A 15,001-nucleotide genomic window follows, 5' to 3' on the forward strand; every position below is an offset into this window, starting at 1 on the left:
TCATACCACATGACATTTCTTTTAATGTGGTAGGTTAAAATATATTTTTATGAGATGTCCAGCTAGTTTCATGATAACAAGCGAGGATGTCAGATTTCTGGATTTTAAAACTTCCTGTCAAGAATATTTTTCAGTCTTAAAGAGGAAGGAAGTTCTGACACATGCGACAATATAAATGAATCTTGAGGACATTAAGTGAAATAAGCCAGTCACAAAAGGACAAATACTGTATGATTGCACTTCTATGAGGTATCTAGGTAGTCAAACCATAGAGACAGAAAGTAAAAGGGTGGCTGCCAGGGGCTGGGGGAAGGAGGGCATGGGGAGGAGTTATTGTTTGGTGGGGACAGAGTTTCGGTCTAGAAAGATGAAAGTTCTAGAAATGCATGGTGGTGATGGCTGCACAACAGGGTGAATGTGCTTAACGTCACTTTACAACTAAAAATGGTTAAAATGGTAAATTTCATGGTATGTATAGTTTACCATACAAAACAATTTTGTGGGGGGCTGTATTTTTCCCTCATGGTGTTTAAGACAGTACCAGTAACGGTTTTCATTAATTGCAAACCCTTCATGCTAAGTGCAATAAAACTACGTGGGAGTGTGTAAGGAGAGAGAGTTCGTGCAAGTGCTGCCTGTGACGGAACACTTCACAAATTTCTGAAAATCCCCTTTTCTGGTCTTAGGATGTTTCGTTGTTATAAAACCAGGCCAAGGGGCACCTGGGTGGCTCAGGTGATTAAGCGTCTGCCTTCAGCTCAGGTCATGATCTCCAGGTCCTGGGATCGAGCCCCGCATCAGGCTCCCAGATCAGCGGGGAGGCTGCTTCTTCCTCTCTCTCTGCCTCTCCCCTTGCTTGTGCTCTCTCTGTCTCTCTCTCTCTGAAATGAATGAATAAAATCTTAAAAAAAAAAAAAAACAGGCCAAAAATCAAGAACTTGTGTCAGAAGAACACATGGTTAAAAGGTATAAAATGGCTTGCTTTGTATTTTTTTCCCATAATTATTCATTCGTTTGCTTACACATAATTTACCTAACATAAAATTCACCCCTTTTACAGTTTACCGTTCAGCGGTGTTTATTCACAGTTGTACCGCCATCTCCATCCTCTAATTCCAGAACATTTCTATCACCCAAAACAGTGCCGTTAGCAGTCATTCCCCGTGCCTCTCTTCCTTGGGTCCTGACCACCACTAATCTGGTTTCTGTCTAGGGATTTACCTATTCTGGACATTTTATTTAAATGGAATATGTGGCCTTTTATGTCTGGTTCCTTCTCTTTAGCATAAAGTGTTCAAGGTTCATCTACCTTGTAGCGTGTATCAGTACTTCATTCCTTTTTATGGCTGAGTAACGTTCCACATTTTACATACCCATTCATCAGTTGGTGGACATTTTGATTGTTTCCCACACTTTGGCTATTGTGAATAATGCTTCCATGAACATTCCTGTACAGGTGTTTGTATGGACAGATGCTTTCAATTATCTTAAACATATACCTAGGAGTAGGATTGCTGAGTCATGGAGCAGTGACTCGATGTTTAGATTTTTGACAAACTGCCAAACTGCTTTCCAAAGTGGCTGTACCATTTCCCATTCTCCCCAGCAGTGTGCGAGCCCTTCCAAGATCTCTACATTCTCGCCAACACTGTTATTGCCTTTTGGATCCTAGCCATGCTGGTGGATGTGAAGTGGCATCTCACTGTGGTTTTGCTTTGCATTTCCTACATCTTTTCATGTGCCACTTGGCACATTTGCATATATTCTTTGAAGAAGTGTCTATTCGAATCCCTTCCAGTTTCGTAATTGAGTTATTTGTCAGGCTGTGAGAATTCTTTATATATTTGGGATATTAGACCCTTATCTGATACATGATTTGCAAATATTTTCTTCCATTCTGTGTTTTGTCTTTTTGTTCACTTGATGGTGTTCTTAAGAGCCAAAAGTCTGGGGTTTTTTAAAGATTTTATTTATTTATTTGAGAGAGAGAGTGTGCAAGCACAAACGGGGGAGTGGGGCAGGGGCAGAAGAAGAGGGAGAAGCAGACTCCCTGCTGAGCAGGGAACCAGACATAGGGCTCGATCCCAGGACCCTGAGATCATGACCCGAGCCAAAGGCAGACACTTAACTGGACTGAGCACCCAGGCGCCCCAAAAGGTTTTTTTTTTTTAAGATTTATTTGTTTTTATTTTAGAGAGAGAGTGGGGGGTGAGGGGAAGGGGCAAAGGGAGGAGAGAGAGAGATTCTCAAGCAGACTCCCCGCTGAGCACATCACCCAATGTGGGGCTCGATCTCATAGCCCTGAGATCATGACTTGAGCCAAAATCAAGAATCAGACACTTAACTGACTGAGCCACCCAGGCACCCGAAGAGCCAAAAGTTTTTAATTTTGACGAAGTCCAATGTCTTTTTCTTCGTTTGTTACTTGTGCTTTTTGTTATGTAAACTGTTGTTTAATCCAAAGTCATGAAATTTACACCTATGTCTTTTTTTCAGATTTTTATAGTTTTAGCATTTTCATTTAGGTCTTGGATTAATTTTTGTATATTGTATGAGGTAGGGGATCTAACTTTATTCTTTTGCATGTGGATATTCAGGAGTTCTAGCACTATGTGTTGAAAAGACTATTCTTTCCCCATCGAATGGTCTTGGCACTCTTGTTAAAAATCAATTGACCATAAATGTAAGGGTTTATTTCTGTACTCTCAATTCTATTCCATTAATCTATGCCACTAGCACTTTTTTTTAAAAGATTTTATTTATTTATTTGAGAGAGAGAGAATGAGAGATAGAGAGCATGAGAGGGAAGAGGGTCAGAGGGAGAAGCAGACTCCCTGCTGAGCAGGGAGCCCGATATGGGACTCGATCCCAGGACTCCAGGATCATGACCTGAGCCGAAGGCAGTCGCTTAACCAACTGAGCCACCCAGGTGCCCTATGCCACTAGCACTTGATTACTATAGCTCTATAGTAAGTTTTGCAATAGAGAAGTGTGAGTCCTCTGATTTTGTTCTTTTTTCAAGACTGTTTTGGATATTTGGGGTCTCTTACATTTTCATATGAATTTTAGGATCTGCTTGTCAGTTTCTGTTAAAAAAAAGTCAGTTGGGATTTTGATAGAGATGGCACTGTATCTGCAGATCAATTTGTACTGTCATCTTCACAATATTAGGTCTTCCAATCAATGGACACAGGCTGTCTTTCCATTTGTTTGGGTCTTTCTAAATTTTTTTCAGGGATGTTTTGTAGTTCTCAGCATACAAGTCTTGCACTTCTTTTGTGAAATTTATTCCCAAGTATTTTGTTCTTTTTGATGCTATTACAAATGGGATTGTTTTATTAATTTCATTTTCAGATTGCTCATTGCTAAGCACATATAAATACGATTGATTTTTTGTGTATTGGTTTGGTATCCTGCAACCTTGCTGGACTTGTTTCTTAGTTCTAATTTTTAAATATTTCTAGTGAGTTACGTAGGAATTTCTGCATAGAAGGTCATGTTTATATAGAGAATAGAGATAGTTTTACTTCCTCCTTTCTGATTAGAATGCCTTTTATTCCTTTTCTTTTATTTTTTTTAAGATTTTATTTATTTATTTGACAGAGAGAGACACAGCAAGAGAGAGAACACAAGCAGGGGGAGTGGGAGTGGGAGAAGCAGGCTTCCTGCAGAGCAGGGAGCCCGATGCGGGGCTCGATCCCAGGACCCCGCGATCATGACGCCAGATGAAGGCGGACGGTCAACCGACTGAGCCACCCAGGAGCCCCTTTATTCCTTTTCTTGCCTAACTTCCTTGGTTAAAACCTCCAGTGCTGTGCTGAACTGAAGTAGAGAGGATATCTTTGTTTCATTCCCAATCTCAGGGGGAAAACACCCAGTTTTTCATCCTAAATATGATGTTAGCTGCGGAATTTTGTAACTACCCTTTATCAAGTTGAAGTTCCTTTCTAGTCATAGTTTGTTGAGTGTTTTTTTTATCATAAAAGCCTGTTGGATTTTGTCAAATGTTCTTTCTGCATCCATAACATGGTTTAAATTAATTTGAAATAATGAAAATCACATTGTATTCTCTTTGTAAAGACTTTGTTCAGTGTATAGAAGGCTACAGTCTCCTTAATTCTTTCCCAGCCACCCCAAGTTACCCACTATTGTTAGATTGCTCCATTTCCTTTCAGGTATTTTCCTATCTTATGTGTGTGTGTGTGTGTAGCTGTCCAAAATATATGTTTTTTTAAAAAATATTTATTTATTTATTTGAGAGAGAGAGTACGCATGCATGTGCACAAGTTTGAGGAGGGGCAGAGGGAGAGCGAATCCTGAAGCAAACTCCCCACTGAGCACAGAGCCCCCCATGCAGGGCTCAATCCCAGGACTCTGAGATCATGACCTGAGCTGAAATCATGAGTTGGCCACTTAACGGACTGAACCACCCAGGCGTCCCTATACAGTACACATTTTAATAAAAAGTGGTATAATATATATACGTGTGTGTGTGTATGCTATTTCTCCTTGAGATACCATCTTGTTCCCAGTAGATATTCCAGTGTCCCATCTTTCTTTTAAGGATGAGATCAAGTCCCTCCATTTTTGTGGAAGCTTCTGAGGTCATCCCACATATCAGACATCTTTCCTTCTAGCAACAACTTAGGATCTTACCCTCTACTTGGCACTCTTCAGTAATATATATATATCACAGGAGATGTTTGTGATATTACATATTATATAATATAATTATTATATATTATATATACATATCACAGGAGATGTTTGGATTTGAACAACCCGAACTCTCACACAGCATACACTTGCTCCTACACATCTTTTGTACCATAAGGAACATTTCTAGCTATTGTGTGATGATGGTATTATAACCAGTTAAATTTTGAGCCACTGTGACATCTTTTTATATGGCAGTGTTTGTTGGTATGATGAGCTGAATTCAGCTGTCTTATAGACTACAGACAGTCCCCAGCTTATAATGATAACACTTTATATGATGGTTTGAAAGCCATATGCCTTAAGTAGAAACTGTACTTTAAATTTTGAATTTTGATCATTTCCTGGGTGAGTGATATGCCATACGATACTCTCATAATCCTAGGCAGTGCAGCAAGCCACAGGTCCCATTCAGCCAGCTGATCACCAGGGTCAATAACCAATACACTGATGACCATTCTGTACCCATGCAATTATTCTATTTTTCACTTTCAGTGCAGTATTCAATAAGTTCCAGGAGCTATTCAACACTTTATTATAAAATAGACTATTTTATAGGGGATGATTTTACCAAAATGTCAGCTAACATAAGTGTTTTGAGCACATTTATAGGCTAAGCTAAGCTATGAGGTCCAGTGGGTTAGGTGTATTAAATGAATTTTCAACTTATAATATTTTCAGCTTACAATGGGTTTATCAGGATGTAGCCCCATGATAAATAGAGAAAGATCTCTCTGTTTTTCATGTTCTGCCTGTAACACAGGCTCCTGTGCGTGAAAGTCTTACTACATGGGAGAATCAGGGACAGAACCTCCCCTTTTCCTGTTAACATACTGGTTATATTCCAGGCTTCTGAGTATGATTTGGTTTGAAGAAAGCGCTTTGCTGTTTTAAAGAAAGGAAATCTGAAAATCACTATTTATTGCATTTTGCTCTTACAGTTTCATTAAAAGGATCAGAAAGTGGGAAAGTAAAACGGCTACTTCTAGTGTAACAAGTGTAAGTCTTACAGATGAAATACACTGACAACAAAGGCGGAGCTCAGAAAGCACTGGAAGCCAGGAATCTTTGACCTCGGTTGGGCGTCCCTGAACTTAAGCTACCCTGCTGATGTTCAGTTATGAAGGAAAAAGACCACAGGTATAAAATATGTATGAAATGCTGAACACCTATGTCGTCACTAGTTTTATCTAAATCGTGGGGTATAATAGAGGGTTTTATAACCGGGTTTTAACTCTTTGGGAACAAACTGCTCCTTATAATGTGCAAGTCTATTATTTATAAACTTCCACACCTGACTTCGACCCATGTGTTCAGGAATGTGCCATGTACAAAAGGAGTGGAATGACTGGACGATATTGCCTGAGACAATAGGAAGCTCCTTGTAATCAAGGACAGTCCCATTTAATGGTCATTTAACAAATATTTTGCTTGTTGATTTATTAATTATATCTCATTAGAGTAAATCTAACTTCTTCATGGAGAATTGCTTGCTGGTGTGTTCCTTTCAGTCTACTTCTCCTGTAGTAATTCTGAGGAGTGCATCAATGTGCATCTTTGGCCTCCATGTAAATCCACTGAGACTTTTCCTTGCGGCGATTTACTACCTCTGAAATCAAATCTAAACTCATTCCATTGACTTGGGTGGAGACATGCTTCTACCTAGAATGGGTGCTTCATGTTTACCTGGAAGCTTCTTAACATTGATACTCTGCCAACAAATTGAAGAGGATGTACGCTTTTTTTTTAAAATTTTTTATTTATTTGACAGAGAGAGACACAGCAAGAGAGGGAACACAAGTAGGGGGAGAGGGAGAGGGAGACGCAGGCTTCCCGCGGAGCAGGGAGCCCGATGCGGGGCTCGAACCCAGGACCCTGGGATCATGACCTGAGCCGAAGGCAGACGCTTAACGACTGAGCCACCCAGGCGCCCCAGGATGTACACTTTTTAGCACGAGATACACATGCCACTCTCATATGTATTTGGTAAGAATTTTTCAGAGTACATCCTTCCTGAAGGGCCACATGACAATATAGATCAGGAACTTTAGAAAGGAACTCACCTTTTGACCTAGAAATTCCACTTCCAGAATTCATCCTACATAAACAACCAGACAAATGTGCGAAGATGCCTGCACAAAGATATCTATTACAGGGCGCCTGGGTGGTTCAGTTGGTTAAGCGACTGCCTTCGGCTCAGGTCATGATCCTGGGGTCCCAGTATCGAGTCCCACATCGGGCTCCCTGCTCAGCGGGGAGTCTGCTTCTCCCTCTGACCCTCCTCCCTCTCGTGCTCTCTATCTCTCATTCTCTCTCTCTCAAATAAATAAATAAAATCTTTAAAAAAAAGATATCTATTACAGCATTTATTATAATAATGATAAACTGGGACTAACCAATGGCTAGGAAAGACAGGTTTCAAAAGAAAAGGTTACTTCTAGCATATGATACGTGTTTATATGTTATTCTATCTTTTCAGATTTTTTATGCTTTATTTTTTTCATTTTAATTCCAGTGTTAACATACAGTGCTATATAAGCTTTAGGTGTACAATATAGCCATTTGATGGTTCCATATATGACTCAGTGCTCACCAAGATAAGGGTACTCTCAATCCCCTTCAACTGTTTCACCCATCCCCCACCCTATCCATTAAGACTTTTAAGGTTTGGAAAATTTCACACCAAAATGCCAGCAATGATTATTTTGGGATAACCGTTTCGGTGGCTCAAAAAGTTTTATTTGCTCTACCTGAGTAATTTTCTTTCTTTCTTTTTTTTTCCTAAAATGAACACGGTATTGCTCTTTGTATGTATATAATATTATTTTTGGGGTAATACAGGCCAGTCGACCCAACATTAAAAGGCTGGAGGGTACTTTTATTGACAATTGCAATGTAAGTTTTGGTAAAAATTCTAAATCACTCTTTGAGATGTATTTTGCAGAGAATCCTATTTCTGAGGTTTGGATGTTAGCTATTACTATAGCTCTGTTTCAAATTCATCTAACAGTTTTCCCATGGGCCCTCCACATCACAAAAATTCCCCATCAGACCAAATGCCATAATTGGACATGACTCTTACCAGATAGGCTCTCCAGAAGGATTGAATGCACAGAGCTGCCTCTTCTTCTGTCAGCAGGAGGGAGAGTGGGATCGGCGGCCGGGGACTGAAAAGCAATAAAATGGTCATATGCCCATGAGAATCCATCCTTCAGCCTCGGCAGCCCTTTGACAACATAATGGCCTCTCTGATTAAGTGCCTCATCCATTTCCATTCTTAGAAAGCAGGAATGCCATTTTTGATAGAAAAGTTTAGGCTTGACTTAGCATGTTTTATTTTAAAATCCAAGATGGATTCGTTTTGTTTTGTTTTTAACCAGTGTGCTCTTAAATCACTGTTAGCCTGTTCTGCTTTGAAAGGCTCAGGCTATTAAAGCTGCATGTGAGTCCTAAAAGGTGGGACATCCATAAGGCTCTATAGACATAAAACAGGAGACAAAGCAGGGCGACTTTTAAATACTGCATTACAACTGAGACATAATAAAGGATTCTTTTTCTACCTTTCTACTGAAGGGAAATTAAGCGGCTCATCTCTTTCCTGAAGGCAAAAATATTGGAATTTATCTCTGATAAATTGTGTGTGCATTCCAGTTTAATGTGGCTTGAATTCAGGCATATTTTTTTTTAAAGATTTTATTTATTTATTTGAGAGAGCGAGAATGAGAGAGAGAGAGAGAGCGAGCACATGAGAGGGGGGAGGGTCAGAGGGAGAAGCAGACTCCCCGCTGGGCAGGGAGCCCGATGCGGGACTCGATCCCGGGACTCCAGGATCATGACCTGAGCCGAAGGCAGTCGCTTAACCAACTGAGCCACCCAGGCGCCCAGGCATATTTTTAAGTTAAGTTCTGCTACTACATCTTAGTAGGCAATACAATATCTCAAGTGCTGGGTCATTTGACGTTCCTTGCTCTTGTGGGATTTTTCAGATTGTGATGGGATGTTTGATCATAGATATTACGTTTAAAAATCATGGTGAAATGTTCTTTTCTCCCCCCCCCCCCGCCAAAAGTTGCATAGAGATACTAATTCCTGACAAGTTTTTATAAGTATGATTTGATTCTGGTTCCTTATGTTTCTCTAAAGCACAGTTACCTCTGAAAACCCCAGTTAAGCCTTTTTAGATATAGTACAAAGAAATAAACTTCAGAAAGGATGTGGGTCACATGGAGGCTGCTCCCAGGACAGGATCCCCAGAAGTGACTTTGCAAGTGAGGGGTTCCTAAGTTCCCTGGCCTCAGAGTTCTCCCTAACAACAGCCATCATTTGAGTTTATAGTAACTCCCATCATACAGAGAGGTTGACTAACTTACCCAAGGTCACACAGCTTGTAGATGGCCTAGTTGGGATCTGAGCCCAGACTCAGATCTTCCCTCTCAGTGCTCGGCTGACACCAGACTTTCACTGGGCAAATACTCGCAGATGTGGAGCCTGGCACAGACTGCAAAGCTAAGTGGCAACATTGCATGATTCTCCAGGATGTGTGGTTTTATTTCTCTCTAAACTCTGATTTAAAAACAACAACAACCCACCCTTGATATAGTATGTTTGTTTGAATGAATGAATGTGCTTTTGAATTATTCCAGAATCAAAGAAATCAAAGCCCAGAAGAATCCTGAGGTTACTGAGATCATTTCAAGGGAGTGCGGTGTTGTTGCCAGGTTCTGGGTCCTGGACCGGGCAGGTCCTTTCGAAGAGACCAAGTAAAGAAGATTCTTCTATTTCTTTGGAGAAATAATTACACACTCAAAATGACAGCATTGTTAGAGAACTGTCCCTAATGTTCTGTTTCCATTTTTATTTGCATGATGTGGTGGCTTTTTAAAATTTTTGTTTGGTTCTCTTTACGTTTTCACTTCTTCTTGCCTAATATCTGGCTCTCTGGGCTGCAACAGATCATTCATATTTTGCTGGAGGCCTGCTTTCTACATTAAATGTCTGTACTCATCCGTTGTCCTTAATCTTGGAATCTTAGTTGTGTGACACCAACAAATCACATCCCTGAAGAAATTCTCTTTCACTAGTTAAAAATCAATGGCTTCTAGAGAGACCTTGGTGTTTCTAAGGAGACCTTGGTGTGCTGGCAATGGTTTTACGAGACTAATGTTATCATGCATTAATGCTAGCTGATATTTACTAAGAGCTTTCTGGACTCCCTTCCTATAAGCATTGCTCCTTGTATTCCAGCCATGCTGTCCTTTTTCATCTCCTCAAAAGTGCCCTCCCACCTCAAGGTCTTTGCAGAGGGGCTTTCCTGTGCCTCTAATATCCTCCTACCCCTAGCCAGGGGCATTGTGAATAGCTGTGCAGGTTGCTGCTTTAAAGACACCCAGCGGGTGGGCCAGAGGGCACTGAAACCCAGCCTATGCTCTTCCCGCTAAGCCATGCTCAGGGTGTGAGCCCCGTCTGCCCTATGGTAGGGGTTCAAAACCTTAAGGTAGCAGGTGAGGGGGCTGACACTTCTTCCTCCTGGTTCACTCTCACTCTTTCTTCTGATTATGGAAAGGTGTTCTTTGATTAGGTTAGGACCTAGTGGAGCTCTGTGTAATTTTCCTTCCTAGTCCTTGGCCCAATTCGGAGATGTAATTCTGTGTGGTTATCTAATGAATGCCCCAATCCTCAACTGGACTGAAAGCTCCACGAGGGCAGAGACCAGGCCTGTGTTTGCTCTCTTGGTAGTCCCAACGCTTAGGAATTATTCCAGAACCAAAGACATCAAAGCCAGGGAGAACCTTAGGGGTAGGGATACCATTTCTAGTGGGTACTTGATAAATGTTTGTGGAATGAGCCTCTCTGCCTGGCACAGCGTCCTAAGCACTTTCCATACATTATTTCATTAAATCCTCACAATATGAGTAATGAGCGATTGTTATCCTTCTTTTAGATTGAAGAAACTGAGGCACAGAGGTGTGAGGTGATTCATTCATGTGAGGTGATATGGTCAGTGACCATATCCTGCTGAGAATCTTTTGACCCAGGAAGCACAGGGAGTGGCCTAAGGAGAAGAGAAGGCAGCTTACAAGGTCACTGATGTGGAATTCAGGGTCTCGCAGCTGTGCGTGTTTAATAGAAGAAAACACAGTTATTTGCCTAGATGAAAAAACTGGCGGGGGGGGAGATATAATCATAGAAAATGCCCTCTTCATTAACTCTTACAGTAATAACTTGGCAGGTATCCATTTGTCTGACGTTCCACAGGGAAATCTGATGTCAGGACAGCAGAACAAAGTGGAGTTTGTCACTTGTATCTGAGGGGAGATTTGATGGCGCCTTTCTGTTCAGTGGCAATTTTTCTGCCTTAAGTATATTTTTTTCTACTAATGTCATGAAATCCTCAAAGTAACAGTATTCCTGTTTCGGAATAGCAGTAGGAAAGGAGAACTGCAAATCTTGGGACAACAGGCTGGGCCAGCCTGACAAAGGGCTTTCACCAGTAATGAAACCCCGAATGGCTTTGCATCACAATGAATCTCCAAAAAGCAAAATGAGATTTCTAATAGGCCTTTAAGCAGTAATATGAGGCCACCTTTAGTGACATCCCTGCTTTCATGGCTAAATAATGGGGTGCTGTCTCGTTCCCAAACCAAGAATAAGTATGAGAGAGCCAGTGTAAATCAGGCCAAATGAAAAGGACTTAATCTTCTGAGAGTAGTCCCTGGGAATTATCAATCATTTCAGCAGGCCAGCTTGAAGGGATAGAAGCCACGTCAGGCCCTTTTCTCTCTTTTGGAATCAGTGCAACTGGCTTCAGGTCAAATAAAAATAGAGATGGAGTAGAGGCAACCGCTCATCATTGCGGAACTCGGGAGCGGGACAAGGGGCCATGACAATCAAAGGAGAAGGCAGCAGCGGAAGATCCCTCTTTAAGGGATTCCCCAGAGCGGACAGGTTTGCGTGTTTCAATGGGCAAAACTGAACCACTGAGTATGTTTCCAACACCTGTCTTACTGGTAATGCTCATTAGTCGTGTCCTTTTCCTTTTTTAAGACTTATTTATTTTTAGAGAGAGAGCATGAGTGGGAGTGGCAGAGGGAGAGGGAGAGAGAGAATGTCAGGTGGGCTCTGACGTGGGGCTTGATCTCATAACCCTGAGCTCATGACCGGAGCAGAAGTCAAGAGTCTGATGCTCAACCGACTGCACCACTCAGGTGCCCACCTTTTCTTTTTTTCTTAAATGTGAATCAAATATATTTGAATCATAAGAACTGATGCTATAATTCTGAGGATTTATTTTTCTAATTTGTGTGTATGCATAAACACACACAATTGCTTCCTCCTTTTTGGGTGCTAAGTAAAAGATTTGCAGGACCTAAAGAAGATACACAGTATGCTTTCAAAATACACAAGGGAATCTGAGAAGTCTTTATGAACTTCTGCATCCAGTTCTAAAACAAGAGGGACCATCCCAAAGTGGCAGAATAACAGAATAATTAAACAGAATAAAGCAGAAAGGAGAAAAGCTTGCTTTATATTGAAAACTGAATCTTGGAATCCAAATTCTATCCGCTTTTCATTAGGTAAGAGATTAATTTGTTTTCTTGGAACATGACAGCACAATCCTGATGCAAAGCCATTTACAAAATGACCCAGGCCCTAAATCAACCATCATTTATACAGCCCTTCAAGGGCCTAGTATTTGATAACATCTACCCATCGTAAACAGCAAAAGAGATTATCCAGTCCCTGCCCTCGGCCTTAACTGGTTTCCCAAACATTCTGTTAGAGGCATCAGTCTTGAGTAATAAACTTCAAATATTTGGAAGAAGTACAACAGAGGTTATCTGGAATGGGGCATCCAGATATACGGTGACCAGCCATTAGGACAGACTCTCATAGGACTCTTTTCTATGATGTGAGGAACAGCTCTGAAAACCAGTAGGGGAGAGCCAGCTACATTACTCTCCAGCAGCCTTAAAGTGTGTTTAGAAACCATGGTTACTAGGATGTGATCTGGCTTTCGCCCCCTCACTAACTCCACCCTGGGAGACAGACAAGCCGTTATTACCCCAGCATCGAGCTGAATCACCCTCCTAAGTTAAACATAGAATCCACTCCCATTTTACCAGGCCCATCATCGGAAGTGGCATATGGGTCCAGTCAACAGAGCTCACCTAATGATGCGAGAAGGCCAGGAGCCCACCCTGCAGGTATAACCATCCTGAAAACCAGGGTTGTGATCTCGATGAGCTTTGATAAACATGCCCAGAGTGCTGCGTCATTTAGTCTCTTTTTAATGGATTACATGTTTTCTCTAATGTGACTCAAGGAAAACTTGAAGGAGATCTGCCTCCTTCCCATTCTCCCTCTTCCTGCTCCAGAACGTGAGCCTGGGCAAGGGTGGGTGTATGGGAAGGGCAAACCACCTTCCTCCTCACGGCTTCCAAATCACTTGCAGGGGTCTTAACTTGTTTTGTGTCATGGGTCCCTTTTTACGCTAGCAGTTTGGATTTCTTCTCTAGATAATATTTAATAAAATATGCAAGTAAATGTTTCAAAGCAAACCAATTATATTGCAATACAGTTTTCAAAATATTTTTAAAAACCCAATTGATGACATAATAATATATGAGCCTCTAGAGTATGCAGTAAGTAAGAAGAGCTAATGGCAGGTCAATGAACTACTGTTATTTGGAAGAAGTAACAAGAGTAAATGATATTTCAGGATCACTGCAACAACTAGATTGGGGGGGTGAAAAAATGTGATTGCTATTAGTGATGAAGACACTGGTACTATGGACTCTCCTGAGGTTTGTTGCCTACATTCATAATTAAAAGTGAGGCTAAATCTCAGTTAGAGGCTAATGAAAATAGAGAGGCAATTTGTCCACCTTCAACGTTCAGGGACCCCTAAATCATTGACAGTTGTGGCTGGAGCTGTGGAAAGGGGCGGGGGGAGACGAGGTTTACGTCTAGGATGAGATTGAGGACTAAAGATTTTAAAACTAAATGGGATGAATCCAGTGAAATGAGACGGTCTAAAAACAGAGTGATAGGAACTTATGGAATTTGTCCAAAAAGTTATTTAAAGGGCTGCCTCCCAGATGGAAGGGAGATCCACTGTGAGATGGTAGGGCAGTTACTGGGGGAAAAATAAGAAGGAAGTTTCATATTTTTTAAAAAAGATTTCTTCATTTGATAGAGAGAGAGCGAGCGTGCCTGAGCACAGACGTGGCGGCGGGAGTGGGGGCCGTGATGGGGAAGGGCAGAGGGAGAGAATCTTTAAGCACACTCCTTGCAGAGTGCAGAGCCTGACGCAGGGCTCCAACCCACGACCCATGAGGTCATGACCTGAGCTGAAACCAAGAGCTGGACACTTAATCAACTGAGCCACCCAGGGGTCCCGGAAGCTTCGTATTTTTATTCCCCCAAAGTTGTCATTTTTCCATAAAGCCCTTAAATTTTCCAGAGCTCTAATTTCTGCCAGTCCATTTCAGTAACTGGCTCCCCATTCAGCCAGTTGCTCAGGCCTGAAATCTCCAAGTCATGCTTGACTTCTCTCTCACCCCACATCCAATCCATCAACAAGTCTTCTTGGTTCCAACATCAAAATATCCCAAATCCAACCTCTTCTTGCCTCCCACACTCCAAGCTGCCATCATCTGCCTGCCTGCACTAGGCTCCCCCACTGGCCACTTGTATTGTTAGAGTTGAATTCAGTCAACTCCCCTGCCAGCCGCCAGAGTGATCTTTTTTAATGAAAAGACTGATTTATTTGAGAGAAAGAGAAAGAGAGAGAATGTATGTGTGAGCAGGGGGAGGGGCAGAAGGAAAGGGAGAGAGAATCTCAAGGAGGCTCCCTGCTGAGCTCGGAGCTTGACGTGGGGCTCTATCCCAGGACCCTGAGATCATGACCTGAGCCAAAATCAAGAGTCGGACTCTCAACCAACTGAGCCACCCAGATGCCCCCAGAGTGATCTTAAAAGATAAATCAGATTCCCTTCATCTTCTGCTCAAAACCCTCCAATAGTTTTCTGTCACGCTCAGAGGAATAAAGTAAAAGCATACTCTTTACCATGGTCCCCAAAAGCTCACCTACCCAAGTTGGGCACAGCCTAGCCTTGCCTGTCTGGCTTTATTTCCTACCACTCTCTCGGCCTCCTTCATCCCCTCTGGTCTCACTAGCCAAGTCTGTTCCCATCTCAGGGCCTTCAGAGTGGCTCGTCTCTTCACCTGGAACACTCTTCCTTCTGATCTTTGTAAGGTTGGCTTACAGGCCCCTGTGCAAATG

General features: G+C 41.8%; 1 protein-coding gene across 5 annotated transcripts in view; it reads right to left on the reverse strand.

Moving 5' to 3' along the window:
* IQCK (IQ motif containing K) overlaps positions 1-15,001 on the reverse strand; it is a 121,804-nt gene that overhangs the window by 57,612 nt on the left and 49,191 nt on the right. For 4 of the 5 annotated variants that reach the window (XR_012380420.1, XM_025855592.2, XM_025855591.2 and 1 more), the window contains one exon: positions 7,799-7,883. Coding sequence is in view for 4 of the 5 variants with exons in the window: in XM_025855592.2 (XP_025711377.1) it covers positions 7,799-7,883 (85 nt within the window). In the remaining variant the exon portion in view is untranslated. Of the gene's footprint in view, positions 1-722; positions 902-7,798; positions 7,884-15,001 lie in introns of all 5 variants that reach the window. The other variant, XM_073899443.1, reaches the window with a different exon arrangement.

This window comes from Callorhinus ursinus, unplaced genomic scaffold (genome assembly GCF_003265705.2).
Source record: "Callorhinus ursinus isolate GAN/ISIS: 27379988/994484 unplaced genomic scaffold, GSC_fseal_2.0 scaffold13, whole genome shotgun sequence".
In the NCBI taxonomy this organism is placed as follows: domain Eukaryota; kingdom Metazoa; phylum Chordata; class Mammalia; order Carnivora; family Otariidae; genus Callorhinus; species Callorhinus ursinus.